Source organism: Bombyx mandarina, chromosome 22, assembly GCF_030267445.1.
Source record: "Bombyx mandarina strain Sakado chromosome 22, ASM3026744v2".
Lineage (NCBI taxonomy): Eukaryota > Metazoa > Arthropoda > Insecta > Lepidoptera > Bombycidae > Bombyx > Bombyx mandarina.
In genome coordinates this window covers 8,827,037-8,845,863 of record NC_143228.1, presented here as the reverse complement: position 1 = coordinate 8,845,863, position 18,827 = coordinate 8,827,037, and the positions used below count along the sequence as shown (strand labels likewise).

The 18,827-nt window shown below is 35.8% G+C and overlaps 2 protein-coding genes across 2 annotated transcripts; both read right to left on the bottom strand.

Moving 5' to 3' along the window:
• Window positions 1–1,890: 1,890 nt before the first annotated feature.
• CPR53 (cuticular protein RR-1 motif 53) lies at window positions 1,891–4,445 on the bottom strand. Its single transcript, XM_089736863.1, has 5 exons — window positions 4,302–4,445; window positions 3,885–4,139; window positions 3,586–3,676; window positions 2,428–2,503; window positions 1,891–2,321 (listed from the first exon to the last, which is right to left on the bottom strand). Exons 2-5 carry the CDS (start codon window positions 4,136–4,138, stop codon window positions 2,002–2,004), a joined length of 741 nt encoding a protein of 246 aa, XP_089592989.1. The 5' UTR covers window position 4,139; window positions 4,302–4,445; the 3' UTR covers window positions 1,891–2,001.
• An 11,776-nt stretch (window positions 4,446–16,221) lies between these two features.
• On the bottom strand, window positions 16,222–18,146 carry CPR46 (cuticular protein RR-1 motif 46). Its single transcript, XM_089736777.1, has 3 exons — window positions 17,988–18,146; window positions 17,770–17,888; window positions 16,222–16,634 (listed from the first exon to the last, which is right to left on the bottom strand). The coding sequence occupies exons 1-3, from the start codon at window positions 18,075–18,077 to the stop codon at window positions 16,418–16,420; spliced, it is 426 nt and encodes a 141-aa protein (XP_089592903.1). The 5' UTR covers window positions 18,078–18,146; the 3' UTR covers window positions 16,222–16,417.
• Between the last annotated feature and the right edge of the window lie 681 nt (window positions 18,147–18,827).

Genomic DNA, 18,827 nt, shown 5'->3' with positions numbered 1-18,827 from the left:
AAGAATTCTTTGATTGTACTGTGAAAAGAGCAAGTTATCCAATAAACAATAACCCTATAAAACTTAAGGTTGGGTATCTGCATGCAGATCTGAACAAAACCAGTTGCAGTAATGTTCTTGTGACATACTTCAACGAGGTACTTTTAAAAAAAAATATATATATACAGAAATTTCTCATCAAGGCTTCACACAGTTTCGTGTCGCAACTGATTTTAAATCATGTAATTTCACACGCTTAGTCATGCTTTAGCCACCTGCCGAACTTGAGTTATGAAAATTTCGGTCGTTTATTATATCATCAGTATTATAAATGTCCAAATTTACCTTTTATGAAGTGGAAAAACAGATCTTAATTGCTGAGACATTTACATAAAATTAATTTTAATTAAACATCAGTGACACAATTATGATTTTGCGTTTGAAAATTTAATGTTTACGTCTTAGAGATCGTCTTATCGTATTTTATTAAATTTGATTTAAAAACATTTCACGGTAGGCAAAGGCACAAAGTGAACACGCGTGGGTACCTCTATCCTTAATCCCTATTAAGGATAGAGGTACCGAGGATAGAGGTACATACCCGAAAACCCTTTTTCGGGTATGTACCTCTATCCTCGGTATATCCTATATATACGAACAAACGTATTAAAACGTTTGTTCACAACCGACTTCCACGATTGAAGAATAAGGCCATGCTATAAAAATAAGACAGTAAAATAAATAAATTTGCGTTTTACTGAAGGTAAAGTCTATGATGAGTAAATACAGGGTGTGTTACCTTCCCCTCTCCTTCCTTCCTTCGTTTAAGCAGCTATGCGTTCTGGTTTAATAAGTGAGATGACCAACCAAGAGGGTTATCAGTTGCCCATGTATGCAATAAACAACAACAAAAAATATATTAAAAGTAAGTAAATAGTAATATTTGATTGTAAAGAAGCTTTGAACTTTCATAGTCGCATAAATCTGATCTTCCAAGAGCATAAATCTTCGTTTGTAAAGCATTTGTAGCAGAGCATTTGATCGGCATTTGTAGAGTAGGATGTAAGTTTTTTTTTTACAAATCAAGCATCGTCATCCGGCCCTAAAGTAGGATTCCCTGTGCTATGGGTACCAAAGACTGGTATACATATATTAATATATATGTTTAAAAATATACATAATTATATAGATAATAAACACCCTGACGGAGAAGCAAACAAACCTGTTCATCACACGAACCTTTGCCCGATGTGGAAATCGAACCCTTGACCCTCGGCATAATAATCAGGAGCGCTAACTATTGCCCCATCGAGCTATTTTCACAATTTTTTATTTAAATAACCGATTTCAAAAAAGATTCAGAAAAAACAACCAAGATTAGTCCTACTCACCTACTGACTAATTGATGTTGAGTTAAGGACTTCAAGAACGACACTGAGTCCAGAATTAAAACTCTAAATTGAAGAATTTCAATGGCGTTATTAATTTATAGTTTGAGTTAAATTATAATATTTTAATCATAAAATAATATTTTTTTTCTGTTTTACCTTAAATTATATACTCCTAACAAATTCCCTGATTCATGAATGCATTGAAACTCTTTATTGTTCATAAAAGCTTAGTAGTACATCTTAGGTGTTATTTTTAATAGTGTTTTTTGTCGTAGCATTTCTAGTTAATCATAAGATTGCTTCACTATATTTGAAAATTCATAAACAATTGAATGTTTATTAAGTCCACCAATGTGCACAATGTAAAACGTAAATGAAGAAATTCATCTAAATCATAACTAAATCAAACGGCATTCGCATTTTTATATTCTACTTTGGATGACGGTCGAATTATCTACATCAAACAAAAGCTGTTTGCAAAATCAGAGATAAACGGTAAGTTATAATTGAAACTCTCAAATCGAAATTTTAGGCTTAATGTTTATTCATCAAAACATACATAATTGAATACACAAAATTATGTAACACGGGTTTGTATGGAGCTTCGTCAATGGCCAATGTTGAAAATCAATTACGAGGATTCGCTCTTCGGCTGGATGGTACTAGGTACTGCTGTAGAGAATGGGTTGAAATTGTTGTAATATTGGTTGTTGTAGTTGTTGTAGGGATTGTATCTTCCAGAATTGTAGGGGTTTCTTGAATCGTAAGGGTATCTGGTGTTGTAAGGCCGGTTGTACTGTCCAAATTGGTTGTTGTATTGGTTGCGGTAGTCCGTCGGGTTGTACCGGTTGTAGTTTGGGTCGTAGACCCCGTTAACCTTGTCTACAACAACCGGTGCAACAACGGGTGCTTTACCATCACTGGGAATGTGGGGACCGGTCGGTCTAAAACCTGTGAAATTTAAAGGGTAAATAAAACATCAATGAAACAATTTCAATTACGGAAAATATGAAGTCAGATTTTCCATGCAGACCAAAACCGGACAAAAGATTCGTACCGTTTTCATCAGCAACATAGGAAACTTGGACTGGCGTGCCATCAGGAGCGACGTACGAATAACTTCCTTGGACAACCTGTAATAACAATTTTAATAATCATATTATTTAAAAAAATCATAGAGCAGAATTCAAAAATCAGTGAATTCAGAATTCAAGAATTCAAAATTCAATAAACACGGCTATATTAACCATCCTATTTCTGTCGCGAGTTAGTCCCGGTTCCAATAAGAACAAACACAAACGTTATTGCAATGCAACCAAAATCTTTACGAGCTCCGATGTCCGAAAAATACAAGGAAAGTATCGCCGCTTCTGTATAAAAAATGTATCCAACGATGCGAAAGCGACTATTGTTTTCGCGATGACAAAAGATTGGAGATATCTTATACCTTTAAACGAGCAATTCTTGTATCTGATAATCTGAATCTCGGAAACGGCTCCAACGACTTTCATAAAATTTAGTATACAGGAGATTTCGGGGGCGATAAATCGATCTAGCTACGATTTATTTTCAGAAAATGTTGTTTTATTCGTGTTTTCAATAATCAGCTTTATCGATAATCAACTTTATGACTCTTCCCGACATCTATTGGCGAATAATAATACCATTTTTCTTAATTGAGGGCAACTAACCGCTTTAAAGACACAACAAGATGGCGTTATCAAAAAAAAAACGAGCAAATCTCAGATATCATCTAGTTCAGAGTTATTTGTGTACCACAATAGCTCACGGACTTGAATTACTGCTTTACGCCGTAAAGCCAGTCAAGCGTTTTGAAGGAGTCTTGCTATTGCTCTAGATGCCCAGATGAGCTCACGTGGTATTAAGTCGTAAATAAACAAGTCTAGCGTTTTAAAGCAAATAACATATAAACACGGTCACATTCATTTAATTTTGTACTAATAAATGAAAACGAAGCCAGCAGAAGTCTCGCGGTGGCTAACCATTTAATATTAGGTAGGCGAAGAGCTTGTCTGAGTTTCTAAAGCAAATTAAACCAGACTTAATTATTATTTTTTATCTTCTAAATTGCTTGAAATCGTTGCACTCGCAAATTCTAATAGAAAATTATAATAAAATGAATAATCTACGTAATTTTTTAATAAAACATTAATGAAACAATGTTTTTCGAGACTATTTTAAAATTATACGTTACCTGCGTTCCTTGGGGTTCGCCGGCGTTGTCGACGTATGTGTCTTTCAAAAATCCGTTTTCCTGAGCTTGCTTGCCATCGCCGGTAGTAAAACTGTAATTTTCAATTCATTAATGCTTGTTTGCTATAACCGTTGTATATTTTTATACGACAGCTAAAGATTGTAATTAAATAATATTTTCTGAATTTGACATCGGTTAAAAACACGCGGTTAAAAATTGTGAATTTAATGTGAACTATAAATTATGATTCGTTTTCGATCATAGCAGTACTTCACAGAAAAAATCTCACAAACACCCACCTGAAAGAATAAGTTCCGTCTCCGGCATTCTCGCTGGAGTAGGTTAATATTGGCACATTCACACCGTTATATTCATTATAGTATCCTTTATTGTAATACTGGTTATTGTAGTAAGGGTCGTAAGTCGGGACTGGTGTAGACACAACCGGTACAACGGGTGCAGTTGAAGGACTTGCTTCTGGAACGGGCAGGGTTTCCGGCTCGCCCCACGCGAAGCTACAGCAGATAACCGCTAATGTAATAAGCCGCAACATTCTGCAAAAATTGCCATATTAAAAAATCTCGTACTTCAATTCCAGCACTAATTTCCATCAACATCAAAAGTCAGCTCAAGAACTAAGAACATTTAATTAAAAAAAATCACATTTAATGGAATCTAATATTGAATTTAAAAAAAAATACAGTTTTAAATTTTACCTAAAGCTATCCAACGGAATACGTTCTCAAACTGCTACTGCTGCCTCACCGTTTATATATAATCTATATATAGCCAGTAGGGTTGCTTACAACTCAATTTTTTGGTTATACTATCGCACAATCGTGAGCCTCACATACGCCTTTTCGCCTACAAACACCTATTAACCGACAGTGGGAGTTATTCAAAAGCTCGAAAGACACGAACGCGGCCAGATGAAATTGTTTAGCAATTTTGAACTAAAATTATAGTTAATATCTTAACTATTTCAACTGAATTATGTTGCAAACCTAACAAGCTGCCCTATTGCGCTGCGCCTAAAAAACAGAAAATATCGTTGATTTCATTTGAATTTAAAATTTAGAACTCGATCATCCATGATTGATTTTTTTTTACTCATCATTAGTTCAAGGTTTCATAATAAATTTAATTTATTATATTTGATTTGATTAGTATTTTAGTTTTCTGGTTTTATATGGACGCCTCAATTATAGAATAGTATAATATTAATCAGATCACATCATTAACCGTTAAGGTTGTATCGTTATTATTATTTTTATGTGATATTTTCAAAAACAAATTGTAATATACTTTGTCAAAGCGTGAAAAAAAAATAGATTGTTTTAAAAATAATCTTGTAATATATAGATAGTCAAATTATTAAATCGTATTAACGAACATGAAAATATTATAAACAGTGCAAACAAAACAAATATAAAATTTATTTTCATCGTTTTATCGTCTTAACCACTCAACCGATGCCTACTTATAAAATGTTACTTACTTTTTTCACAGGTGAACTCAAAGAGACGTATAACCACATTAACAAAAAAAAGTATTATTCCCGAAAAGTGTTAAAGAAAATTTTTAGACGTCAGACATGGGTACCCAACTCGCCCTATTGTTACATGGTGTCTGTATTACAAAAAGACAGGAAAGATGGACGAAAATAAAATTACTCACATTCCAAAAAACGTGCCAATGTCACGCTTTTCTAAGATCAGCTATGTTCAGCTCGTTCACGTGTGTTCAGTAGCCAAAATTTGCATCAATCAGCACCAAATGTATTTTTTATCAACCTGAGAGAATTTGCTAACTAGGCCTACTAAGAGCACCGGATCAAAATCAAAACCCACTGAAGATATCTGGCGAGAAACTTTTTTTTATTTATTACTTAGATGGATAGACGAGCTCACAGCCCACCTGGTGTCAAGTGGTTACTGGAGCCCATGGACATCTACAACGTAAATGCGCCACCCACCTTGAGATATAAGTTCTAAGATCTCAGTATAGTTACAACGGTTGCCCCACTCTTCAAACCGAAACGCATTACTGCTTCACCGCAGAAATAGGCAAGGCGGTGGTACCTACCCGCGCGGACTCACAAGAGGTCCTACCACCAGTGAAACTTACAGAAAAAAAACATAAAATAATGCATGTTGTACGCGTGAATTGACTAGTGAATATTTCCCTACTGAAGCTTATGATTCCTAGTTTTTTTTCGTCTTTAGCGAGTCGTAGTCATAATTGTAGCTATATACTTTCAACCACTTAATTTACGTTTACGACAACGAAAATCGTAAGGTTTCCGAGACGTGGAACAGAGTGAAATGGAAAAATTAAAGTAAGATTAAACTGTAAAGGTACATAGTTTTAACTATTTTAATTAATGTCGTAGATGTCATAGAGTATAAATATATTTCACAAAGGCTCCGGAAATTGGACTCCGTAGAGTTATAATCAAGGTCATTAACCACTGGATCAACGAAGTGGTCGGCAGCATAGGACTTTTGTAGGAATAATAGTATTTTACCTGTCGAGCCATAGCGAAAGATTGCATTGCGGCTTAAATAGGCAGGATGGCGGTACCGTCAGTCAGTGAGCATTAAAAAAAAACATTTTTATACTTTTGCTTTCTTTTGCACTCACTTTTGAACATTCATAAACTTGTTGAATTTTTATTGCCATAACATACTATGAGGAAATGAGCTTAGAGCTGACAGAGTGTGTGTAACCTGCAAGTATCCCCACGAACAAAATAGGCCGTATTTACATATTCCAAGACTAACGCTTACCATTTACCGATTTAAAATAAATTATGCAGCATAGGACTTAGACATACTATTCAGTAAGCCATAACTTAACTAGCTGAATACCCTGTCTTAATGATATATCTTTCAATTAAAAGAGGTGTGTAAGAAAGTGTCAATAATGTTTCAATTGATTTAGATTTCACGGAATCATTTTTAGTGTAAGTCTCTCGGCCAAAACAGCCGTTGGCTTTGCACCTTCGTCCTATAAGGAGATAAAACGTCTTTGGATTATTTAGATCGTCTGATACTGAAATTATGCCTAAAATCCAAAATCTGTTAGTAAAATAATTGTTCGCAGAGCGTGTTGTGAGCCCGCTTAGGCATCAACACCCTCTGTCTGTTTCTGCGGCGAAGCAATAATACGTTCCGGTTTGAACGGTAGGGCATCCATTGTACTCTAGAACTGAGACTCAGAAATCATGTTTCAAGTTTCAAGGTGGCGGCATTTACGTACGGCTCTGGTAATCACTTAAAACCCGAAGAGCTGTGAAGTGTCTAAGCAATTTTTACTTATTTTTTGCTTAGATGTGTGCTCACGGCCCACCTGGTGTAAAGTGGTTACCGGAACCCATAGACAAATACAGCGTAAATGCCGCCACTCACCTCGAGACAATAGTTCTAAGCTCTCAGTTGTAACAGTACAACGGCTGTCCCACCCTTCAAGCCGATAAATAACATAATAATAGGCATAAAGGCTTTGCAACAAAGGGTTCAAACCAAATATAACAAAACTAAAAAAAATGTTTAAAATATTCAACATGTGAAAATTACTTGAACAAACCAGATTCCAAACAAAATAAATTCGACGCATTTTAATAAAAGTAGCAGTACTCTGGGTATGTAGTTGCATTCCAAACGCAGTTCCGTGGGATCTCAAGACTTTTCATAATCAACCAAACATTAATTTAATTAAAGAAATCGTAACACTGACATCATTCCCAAAATAATACTAAATGTTTTGTTTCTATCATACCATACAAAAAGATATAAATCTAATCAAATTTTAATTGCCACTGTTACATCAAATTTAACGAAGCAAATTACACGTCTTGAGTGTTTTTTAGACATTTTTTACAATGAACTCGATAAATACGTAATGTAAGTTTCACAATAAGGGGCTATTTACATGGCAGATTTATGGTTCTACGGAAGTTTGAACTCGGTTTAATTGTTTTAATTTACAATTAACTTGGCAAGGCTAGCTGGAGTTCATCTCAGTAAATTGATAATAAAATATAAGGTGATTCGGTTGATCTTCACTATAATATTTCAATATAGACATTTCAAGGTCATGTTTATGAAAGTTTTAAAAAAAATTAAGGATTTTTTTTCATTTCTAGTATCCTATTTCCTATACGAGAGATGTACAATAAATAGTAATAATACGGTACATTCTACTCACGGAATAGATAAATTATCATACATGTATACATGTAAAGACATTAGATATAACAAAAAAAAACAATCAATTCCCTTTTGTTTTTTTTTAAAAGGAAATATTTTTCTTGCGTCGTTACGAAACTAGTTCTAAAAAATAGATAAAATTGAAGTTCGCGCGGTAAAATATCCCTAACTGAATGTTTTTACTACGGAACTGGTAAATCAAGACTTGAGAGCAACATTAGTAGTTCATGCTCCCTATATTCTATGGTTGTACGTTGGTGTGCTGAGTTCAAGTGAGGAAGAACTTCCAATAACGACGACCCCCGCACGGAAAGCCCTACATCAGTAGTAACTGAACAAATTATTAATAAAGTTGAAAATATTCTCTTGGCGAATAGTTATCTTGCTGTTTGTTTTGTTGCACAGGAAATGAAGATATTTATAGGAAATCTCCATAATGTTATACATAACCTTGTGGGTATGCAAAAAGTGTCAGTGTACTGAATGCCCAGAATGCTTTCTGACGCGCAGAAACAAGAGGGACTGGGATTCTACAAAGCTGTTTGGGTTTGTTACAACAAGATCGTGATCAATTTTTGGCTCAATTCAAAAAATCTGTTTGGGTTTGTTACAACAAGATCTTGACTAACTTTTGGCTCAATTCAAAACTATGGACGAAACATGGCTTCACCATTAAGGCCCGAAAAAAAAATATATTTGGAAATCCATGACCATAAAAGAGACGGTCCTCTCCAGCTCCGAATAAATTAAAGGCGATTCCATCCACCGGTAAGATCATGGGTTGTTTTTTCTGGGGACAGCTAAGAGGTTGTAATGACCGAACATTTAAATCATGTAGCCACTATTACAGGGATTTTGTACGCAGGACAAACAACAAAGTTGCATGAGAAAATGCGCAAATAACGCCCCCGCGTACAAATCCAGAGTTGCGATGGCTGCCATTCAAGAAGCTGGCTTCGAATTGAAAGAACATCCTTCATATTTACCGGTTTAGCTCCTAGTGATTTCTACCTATTTCCGCGGTAAAAAGAACACATCAGTGGACATAAATTTGAAGATGATTATCGCAGTAATCGTCGTGGAATACGATATCTTAACGGATCAGGAGAATTTTCTTTAAAAGGAAATTTTAGCTTTATTAAAATGAAATACAAAGTGTATAAAACTAAAAGGCGACCACGTTGAAAATTAGAACAACATTTCATATAAATGCGTCATACTCGTAATTACTTTTTCTTGAACACCCTTAATACATACAAAACACCACTTTTGAGCAATTCCCGTCTTCTGAGATGCTTGTATCTTGTTATGGTTATTGCTTGATCTGTGCTTTATCCAGTACCATGTTAAGTGTAATTTTCAGACGTAGTCAGTTTAACGCTTCGGGCTGATCTTCGACTTGCAACAACGAGGATACGGAAGACAGTCATTAATTTCGTTTAAAAAACATTCTTCTTCTCAGTCGTACACTCCGGGCGGAGTGGTCGTGGTTATGTTTGTTAAAAAACACAAGACATACATAAATCCTTCCTACTACTATTACAAACCTGAAAGTTTATAAGTATGTAGGTATGGATGTATGTTTGTTACTATTTCACGCAAAATCTACTGAATGGATTTTGATGAAACTTTACAATAATATAGCTTATATAATATCCGAATAACACATAGGCTATTATAATTTATAAAGATATAGTGTGAATTACAAAATATAACGATAAGTGTCAAGTAAGTAGGAAAAAATCTGCCATCTGCGAGCTAATCTGGCACGCAATGTTTGGAGTTATACAATGTATTATGGGAATGTTTATCTTAAATAATCCTACAAAAAAGCCCGTGACAGCATATATATATATATATGTTTTATGTGTAAGCCGTTATCGCCAAAATAGTGAACTAGGCATATAAGAAGAGGGAAGATTAAATTTTTTATTTGTTACCTCATTTTATTGTTTGTGTTACTGTCAGGGCCAGATTTGTATAAAAGAAAATTCAATAAGATCAATAATAAATTACAGTTCCCTAAGCGAAGCGAGGTCGGGTCGCTAGTATTAGTAGTACGAGTATGTATAATAAATGTGTAGTAAGAAACAAAATGTTAAAAAAATCATCCGCTGCAAAATTTGTTCACAGCTCACTCAATATTAGCGGCTACCACAGGATGCCCCCAGTATATACATATACATATATACACAGATATGTATATATGTGTATATTTATATACTGGCGGCATATATATATATTTATCGCATCTTACGATTTAAAGACACCTAACGCTATAAGCGAAATTAATTCAATCAGCATTTCGTTCACTTTATTAATCATCAATAAGTGCATGCAGTATGATAAAAGATGGCAATAAGAAAAAATTGCACTCCTTATTTTTTCAAGAAATCTTTTTATTTTTTATTGCTTAGGTGGGTGGAAGAGCTCACAGCCCACCTGGTTTTAAGTGGTTACTGGAGCCCATAGACATCTACAACGTAAATGCTCCACCCACCTTGAGATATAAGTTCTAAGGTCTCAAGTATACTTACAACGGCTGCCCCACCCTTCAAACCGAAACACGTAACTGCTTCATGGCAGAAATAGGCGGGGTAGTGGTACCTACCAGGGCGGACTCACAAGAGGTCCTACCACCAATAAAAAAGCAGCAGTCTTTCAGGATACTTACGATAAAATTAAAATCAATCTCAAAATAATTTAACTAAAACTGATGAAAATGTAGAAGAACAGCCTTATAAACATGGTAATCAATAATTGATTTTCAAATAAATTTAGTAGCCGTCGAAATATTTCATTGTACTTTGCAAATTATTAAATATATACATATAAGTAGTTATTAAATTAAGATTTACTAGCGAACTTAAAAAAATGAAATTCTAATAGATCCGGGTTGAAACTCATTTTAAAATATTCAATCATAATTTATTTTAATTTAATTCACGCGCCCGGAAGTTTATTAGTCATCTTGATACTATAAAGAGATTCACAACAATATTGCCCAGCTATTCGCCTTAAGAGCCTCGACAGATATAGACAAACTAATACTTCGCAGTTCCGAGCCAGTGGAAGATTTACTCGCAAAGCAATTTGTACTGAGCTGTTAGGCCTCCTTCTGAGAGATGCTTAGGTAGTCGTTCTGCTCATACGTAGGATGCCTTGTGAACTTACACGGGTAGGAACAACCAACCTGCCTATTTCTGTCGTGAAACTGTAATGCGTTCCAGAGTGAAGGATGGGGCAGCCGGTGTACTGTAAAAACTGAGAGTTACAACTCAGGTTACAAGGTCGGTAGCGGCATTTACGTTGTTCTATCTATAAGTTCCGGTAACCACTTAACTCCAGGTGAGTCGTGAGCTCGTCCAACCTTGTAAGCAATAAAAAATAAAGATTTTTCTAATAATATCAGCGACACAATTTGTGTATCACAAATGAACAGAAAACGTGTTTTGAGATAGGAAGGAGAGGAAAGATTTATTTTAGTAAAAATAGATTTCACGTATTCACGTAATTTTTCACTGGTGGTAGGACCTCTTGTGAGTCCGCGCGGGTAGGTACCTCCGCCCTGCCTATTTCTGCCCTGACGCAGTAATGCGTTTCGGTTTGAAGGGCGGGGCAGCCGTTGTAACTATACTGAGACCTTGGAGCTTATATCTCAAGGTGGATGGTGCATTTGCGTCGTAGATGTCTATGGGCTCCAGTAACCACTTAACACCAGGTGGGCTGTGAGCTCGTCCACCAATCTAAGCTATAAAAACAAAAGTATGCTCACCTTAGAATCTTAGAATCTCGACCTCTTAACTATCATCATCTCAGCCTGTCTACTGTTCACTACCGAACATAGGCCTCTCCAACTGATGTCCAGTGCGACCGGTCCGTTGTCGCCTGCATCCAACGATAACTATACGATTGCACAAATTATTTAAAAAATAATCTATTACCTAAATACCTCTAAATATTCTACTACAAAATATTCTACTACTCCATTTTTATAATACACTAGAACGAATTACGATTGGAAATTCGAAAGTCGCGTATATCGCATCTAATGTTGAATAATAGTTAAAGTATTTTTAGTTAGGACTAGCGAAAACCTTAGAAAATGCTATAGGTAGACAACTTTGATGACTGCGGGATCCACGCTAAACGCAATCGTACAGGTTAGAGAATTAACACATAATCACATCACACACATCACATAAATTTCAACAAAACTATAACCGTTACTGTACTATAAATATACCTACGCAACTTCAATCAATGTGTTAATATTTTTTAATTAGATTACAGTTCTTGCGAGTTTTATTTTGTATAATATGATGCTATTCCTTCTTCGTAGAAGTGTGTTAAGTACAAAGTTAATTAGAAAGATTGGTATCTTCTTGCGAGATACGAACACTCGCTCGATAAGCATCCACCGGGTGTCTTATCCTCTGGGCCACAACGTGTTCATACAACATAATTTTTGTATAAAACAGTTTCAGCGAAATGTTATTTATCAACCGTAATTTTATGTGAATCTCCATGATGACCTGGAGCTTGACTCAGTCAGTAAGTTTTTACAGTCGACATCACTGCGCCACTTTGAGAAGGCATGAAAACATGACAGACATGAAAACCCTCTTGTCGTGGCCGCCGAGAATTACATACCCAATCCTGTAGACCGAATGGTAAACAGTCGACGTGGCCCTAAACACGTCATTACGGATCCTCCCGATCCATTAACGGTGCTTTTAGGTACCTCAAGCACCGGTCACCGTCCTCGCCGAGCCCGTCGCTTTCCACGAAGGGCTTGACGAATAAATTAACCCATAGACACAGCCCACAGAGTTTCTCGCAGGATCTTCTTAGTTGGTCGCGTTTCCGATCCGGTGGTAGATTCTACGAGGCGCTGCCCTTGCTAGGGCCAGTGTTAACAAAACTCCCAGTTTGAGCTCCGTGAGCTCACCAACTAGTTCGGTGAATCTAGAATAATCCCTCAAGGTTACTAGAATAAATAGAAAAAACATATATACTTAAGATCCACAAATTGAACTCAAAAATTACAACGTGATTTTTTTTAATGTATTTTTATTCTTCTTTTTGTGTCTATTAGGATAACAGATCGACAAAAAATGAGCTATTGATGTTTGCAGGGGCCACTCGCATATCAAAATTACTATCGGAATCGTCCTCTGAATGACTGCCAATAACATCCAAAAATAATTACATATATTATAAACAAAATAAAAGTAATAAGCGATCAAAATTTCCTTGAATACTCTTACTATTGAAATGACAATAACTGTAAGAAATAAATAATTAAAAAATGTAGTGACAAGCTCATGTAATGTCTGCCGTCAGGGAATTATAGAAAAATGCGTTTCGGTTTGAAGGGCGGGGTAGCCGTTGTAACTATACTTGAGACCTTAGAACTTATATATCAATGTGTGTGGCGCAATTGCGTGATGTCTATGGGCTCCAGTAACCACTTAGCACCAGGTGGGCTGTGAGCTCGTCCAGCCATCTAAGCAATAAAAAATAAAAAAAAATATATACATCATAGTGATAAGGTTTCCTTACCTAATACTTTTTTATTTAAAATATAGCGCAGAATATCAATATGTTACAGATATCTTTATGACTACTTTTTACTACTAATCGTTTTGACCAAAAGGATAAGACTCGTCGACCCGTCTGCGCAATAGATATGTCATGACCTTGAAAAGCAATCGTGCTTATGGATATATGAAGAAGAAGTCGTCGTTTTAGTGCAATTCAGATTTCGACTTAGATTCTTTCCTGGACATTTGAGCACGTTAGCTAGTCTTCCCAACTAGTGCAAAGGAAGCTTCTGTGCTGAAGAAATACTTCCCATCAATAGGGATTCGCTATTTACATATTTAATCCAGTAGTTACCGGAGAACATAAACATCACAATTTGACTGTGTGTGGTCCTATCTACCTACCTCATGTCTGGGTGGACATCGGTATTCACGTTAATGACGTAATGGACCATGATGAACACCTGACTGACCGTTAGGTTATTCTATCCATTAGAACAAAAAATATTTAAATATTCGCAGTCTCGTGTGAACTAGCTGCAAAGTACCAGAATTTTAATAAACCAAGAATCGTTGCGATGACATCATGAAAATAACTATGACTCCCTAATTCTGACAATTCCAAACAACAATTGTTCGAAAATGATGTAATATGCATTTTAAGCGGGAAACGTAGACAGATATCTATATCTAATAATTAAATCAAGATTCTGGAATCCTCGAGCAGTTTCTTCCTCTTCAAGTTAACTAAAGGTAAGCCAAAATATATGCTAGTAACACAGTGATGTGACACTCGTTTCGACAACACGTTCACAGGCAGAGAATATTATGACATGTTCGTCGCCTGCATATGATAGCATCGTAAGTATTTATTATTTTCGGCGTAAATCAATCAAGACGGAAGCCGGCACCCCTTTGTTTTGTCTAAAGAAAGTTACGGATTACCCTAAGCTAAAACTAAAGTTTATAAGATCTAAACTAAGTTTTTCTAAACTAAGTTTAACAATAAACTTGCTAGTAAAATATATATATATATCGATACATGCTGCTGCAGCTGATAATTATGGGCAAAGTGGACGGAAAGAGACGTGCTGGGCGAAGAAAAAAGTCATGGCTCCGGAATATCCGGGAGTGGACCGGTATTGCCTCCGTCGAACAGCTGTTCCGGCTGGCTGCTGACAGAAAGGAATACAGGAAGCTAACGGCCAACCTTCAGGATTGAAGAGGCACTGGAAGAAGAAGTAGTAAAATATATTATACTAAATTATTTTCGCGACTAAAATAGTCATCGCAGTATTATCACTTAATAATGTACCCTACTAGATTTTACTAGCAGGACTACTGATGATAAAGCTTGTTTTGAAGTCAAGCCTTGCGGTAAGCTTCCTAGTTTACTTGATTATGTATATACCTTCGAAGGTATACGCTCTAATTTCTTAATTTATTGCATTGTTTAGGCGGATGAACTAGCTCACGGCCTCACCTGGTGTTAAATGATTACCGGAGAGTATAGACATCAAAAACATAAATGACGCCACACATCTTGAGACATGAGTTTTAAATCTAAGTTCCATAGTAGAACGGCTGCCCTGATCTCTAACCGAACCCCATTTCTGCTCATTACTCAGCAGTAATGAGCTTCGCGGCAGAAATAGGCGGAGTGGTGGTAATAATCCGAGAGAACCCACAGGACGCCTACCACCAGCTATTACAGAAATTATATTTTTTGTGGGCTTGATTTTATTATACGATGTTATTCTTTCATCTTGGAAGTGAATCGTAAGCATACATATTTTATGTCAAGTGCGTATTTCATTAGAAGAACTGTTACCGGCTTGCGGGATTCGAAGAGAATCACATCGCTCGACACGAGGGCACCAGGCGTCTTATCCTTTAGGTCATTATGACTTCAAACTTGATGATGAGTGGTCACCGTCGCTTATGGACATCAGCAATACTACCTAGCTGCAGCCTACCACTGAGGACTTTTTTCTAGCCTTTGAAGAAGATGATATGTAAATTTTTAATAATATAGCAGTAGCTTGAGGAAAATGGATCACAGATTTATAACGAATATCCTGACATACGATTGTCAACAACATCATCTGGGCTCAATATCAAACTCTGGGAGCTCGTACCATAATATCTATTTCATTTTAATTAAAATAATTATATTCTTTCTTCATCGTGGAAGTCATTTGTAAGCTTCTTATTATCAAACTTATTCATGTTTACTAAGAAACCCTTGAATTTGAGCCCGGTAGTCGGACATAGGTATTATTATAATATTACCGTTTAAGATAATTAATTTAATAAATAAATATAGTATTAGTTTAATCATATAGTTTAATTATTAATAATAATAGTTTAACTATAGTATTATCTATATACCAGATCTCCGAGCAAACCAGCGGATCACTTAGCGCTGCACTACACCAGGCAACTGACCGGAAGCGATGGAGGCTGGCAGTCGACAAGCTGAAACGGAGTCACGATCCTCAGCAATGAGGGAGCGATGAAGAAGAAGAAGAATAGTATTATCTGTGATTACTGGTTGTGTCAATTTGATAGAATTTTACTGAATTATCATGTCGTATTAAATCAATATATTATTATGTCACTTAGCAGTCTTAAATTATAATATGAACAGGCATCTCTTATTACGACACAATGTACAAACAAGGTAATGATACTATACATTTTATTAGCAATCATCGAATTCGATGATTGCTAGGCAAATTTTCAAATATCCACATTCAAATAGCCTTAAACTTTTAAGAGCTTTTAAGATAAGGCTTTTCCGACTCAGTGGGACGCATCGCAATATTTAAAACAAGTCTACATGACAAATATAGAATATAAAATAAAATCACACGCAGTTTATATCAAATGAACTTTATTGTCTTTGTGCATGACATATTGAAAACACAACAAATAGTAAAAAAAAAACGTACAAAAAAATATGGCAGTGAGCATCAAATTAATAACGAGTAACAAGAGAATGTGGTGGATGCTTCGCCACACAATCCTGTATTAAGGCTTCATTACTTAAATATATCCAGGGAATTTAGAAGTTTAGCTCGTGGCGGAGGCGACCTGAGGAATAGATTCACCCTGAGCATGGTATCCAGTCTCGTCAGCGAAGTACGTAATGGTTTCGGGTTTGCCGTCAGTGTTCGTGTAACTGTAGCTTCCACGCACAGCAACGATAACGTGAGGCTTGTTGTCGTCATCAAGAGCCTCCTTCAGCTCACCAGTTTCGCTACGTACGATGCCGTTGGAAGTCTCGAAACTATAATAAAAAAGAACGTATTAAAATAGTTCTTTTAATTTATATCATTATTGTAGGTCACAAATCTCGTGATTTCGCAGAGTCAATTACGCCATTTATAAGTGGGTTTTTTTTATTGCTTACATTGGTTAACGAGCTCACAGCTCACCTGTTGTTAAATGGTTAGTGGAGCTCATAGACATCTACAACGTAAATGCCGCCACTCACCTTGAGATATGAGTTCTAAGGTCTCAGTATAGTTACAACGGCGCCCCGCCCTTCAAACCGAAACGCATTACTGCTTTACGGCTGAAATTAGCAGGGTGGTGGTACCTACCCGTGTGGGCTCAAAGAGGTCTTACCGTCAGTAAAAAAATAGTTCTTTTAATTTATATTATTATTTTAGGTCACGCCATTTATAAGTGTGCAAGAAGCAAGGACTAGAAGGATCCTCTGCTTCAATTTTGGTTTTTAAGACACAAAAAAATTATTGATAGCTTTCATCGGATTCGTCATACAATAAGTCTTAAATACAAAACACTACTGGTGATAAAATTGAAATTTTATACGACTTTAGGTTACTTAACATTACATCAGGTGCTAAGTGGCAATCGGGCCCCGTAGACAAAACGGTGTATATTCCGCCCATTTGATTACCTATGCACGTACGATCTTTTCCGCGTCGCCCTTGAATGACTACTAGATAATGAAATTAGGTAAATAAAATGATATTAAGTAAATTAGGTAGACAGGTAAGCTGAACGTATTTTTCATTATAATATTTGCGAGTCGTAGATATAATTAAAATTATGTACTTAAACGGTTTAAGCTCGCGATTTTTATTGTCATTACATTAATTCCCAGGGCTGTCGTCCTTGACCACTAAAAATACGATTAAACTGTGAAAGTAAATAGTTTTAACTCTTTATCACTGATAAAGAAGTCATGTTTTCCGATTTAAAGAGTATAAGCCTTTATTACAACCATATTGAGAATTTTGGATTCAGATCTTCATTCGGGTGTCAATATTCATGTTTGAAATTAAGATAACTGATATTAAGCGGTTACCGAATCGCTTTGTGCTAGATAGATATTAAGCTATTATGACTAAACTGCAAATATAAGTACTATTAAAAGTATATTTTAAAATATTTACTTGTAGTTGTAAGCTCCATCGGGGCTGGCGTCGAATTCAGACCGAACGATCTTAGGGTAGTCCTCTGTAGGGGGTGCAGCGATGACGGTAGCCACAAGGGCGAGAGCTACAACGATGATCTGCGGAAAAAATATTTAAATTAAATACCAATTACATTGTTAAAGCAAAACAATTAAATATTCGCATCGCGAACTAAATGTTTAAAACTAGGGACCTACCAATTTCATTTTTAATAGTTTTGGTTCGTTTCTGCAGGTACCCGATGACAGACTGATGCCTGCATGCTTGTGACAAAATCTTTTATACATTTCACTGCAGATCTATCGTAATGTCAAACGTCTGCAAACATATGATGTCGATATACCGGATTCGGTCATCGATGATCACACGCTTACATGTGTACACATTGACCACAACTATATTTGATCGTTTGAGTGTAGTGTGTGTGTGTACCCACTGCATGCTGGTATTATGTGAAGGATAAATAATTAAATGGTAATTTCATTTGTTTTTATAAATTTAATGAAATGATTGGTTTAAAATATCATGCCATTTTTTATTGTTGATTGCATATTTAATACTTAAGCATACGACTTAGTGGAAATTCCTAAAATATTGGTATTTTTTCGGAAACTTACAAAACCAACGTTTGAAATAAGTTTATTGTTTATTTTATACTTGTATAAAGCTGGTACCAATGGAAATGTATGTAAACATTTTTTAGAGCACCCTAGCTTGGCATATATGGTCGTAGTCTCAACTGAATGAAAGTAACTACCTATCCCTTTCAACCAAAATGTAAGATTGTTTAGAAAAAATTGTCATAATGGTTGAAAATAGCTTGACGGGCTCATTGTAAAACCTGCCGTCAGTCACTCGGTGTAATTGTAATAATAAGAACTAATTTGTAACAGTTGACTGGATGCAATGTCAAGTGTTTGGTGATTCCTTTGCTACTCAATATCTTTGAATGTGCTGGATTCGAGATTTAAAAATTTACTATTTCTATTACTTCGAAAACATCCGTAGCCTAAAGGACGGCCGGCTTACCCACATCG

What these genes read in the sequence shown, in the direction of transcription:
- CPR53 (XM_089736863.1), bottom strand. Translation starts at nt 4,138, where the DNA reads ATGTTGCGGCTTATTACATTAGCGGTTATCTGCTGTAGCTTCGCGTGG. An exon ending in GACGGAACTTATTCTTTCAG is followed by an intron (nt 3,677 to 3,884) that starts GTGGGTGTTTGT and finishes TGAAAATTACAG; the next exon opens with TTTTACTACCGGCGATGGCA. An exon ending in CTATGTTGCTGATGAAAACG is followed by an intron (nt 2,322 to 2,427) that starts GTACGAATCTTT and finishes TAAATTTCACAG; the next exon opens with GTTTTAGACCGACCGGTCCC.
- CPR46 (XM_089736777.1), bottom strand. Translation starts at nt 18,077, where the DNA reads ATGTATAAAAGATTTTGTCACAAGCATGCAGGCATCAGTCTGTCATCG. An exon ending in AACTATTAAAAATGAAATTG is followed by an intron (nt 17,889 to 17,987) that starts GTAGGTCCCTAG and finishes TTTTTTCCGCAG; the next exon opens with ATCATCGTTGTAGCTCTCGC. An exon ending in GATGGAGCTTACAACTACAA is followed by an intron (nt 16,635 to 17,769) that starts GTAAATATTTTA and finishes TTTTTATTATAG; the next exon opens with TTTCGAGACTTCCAACGGCA.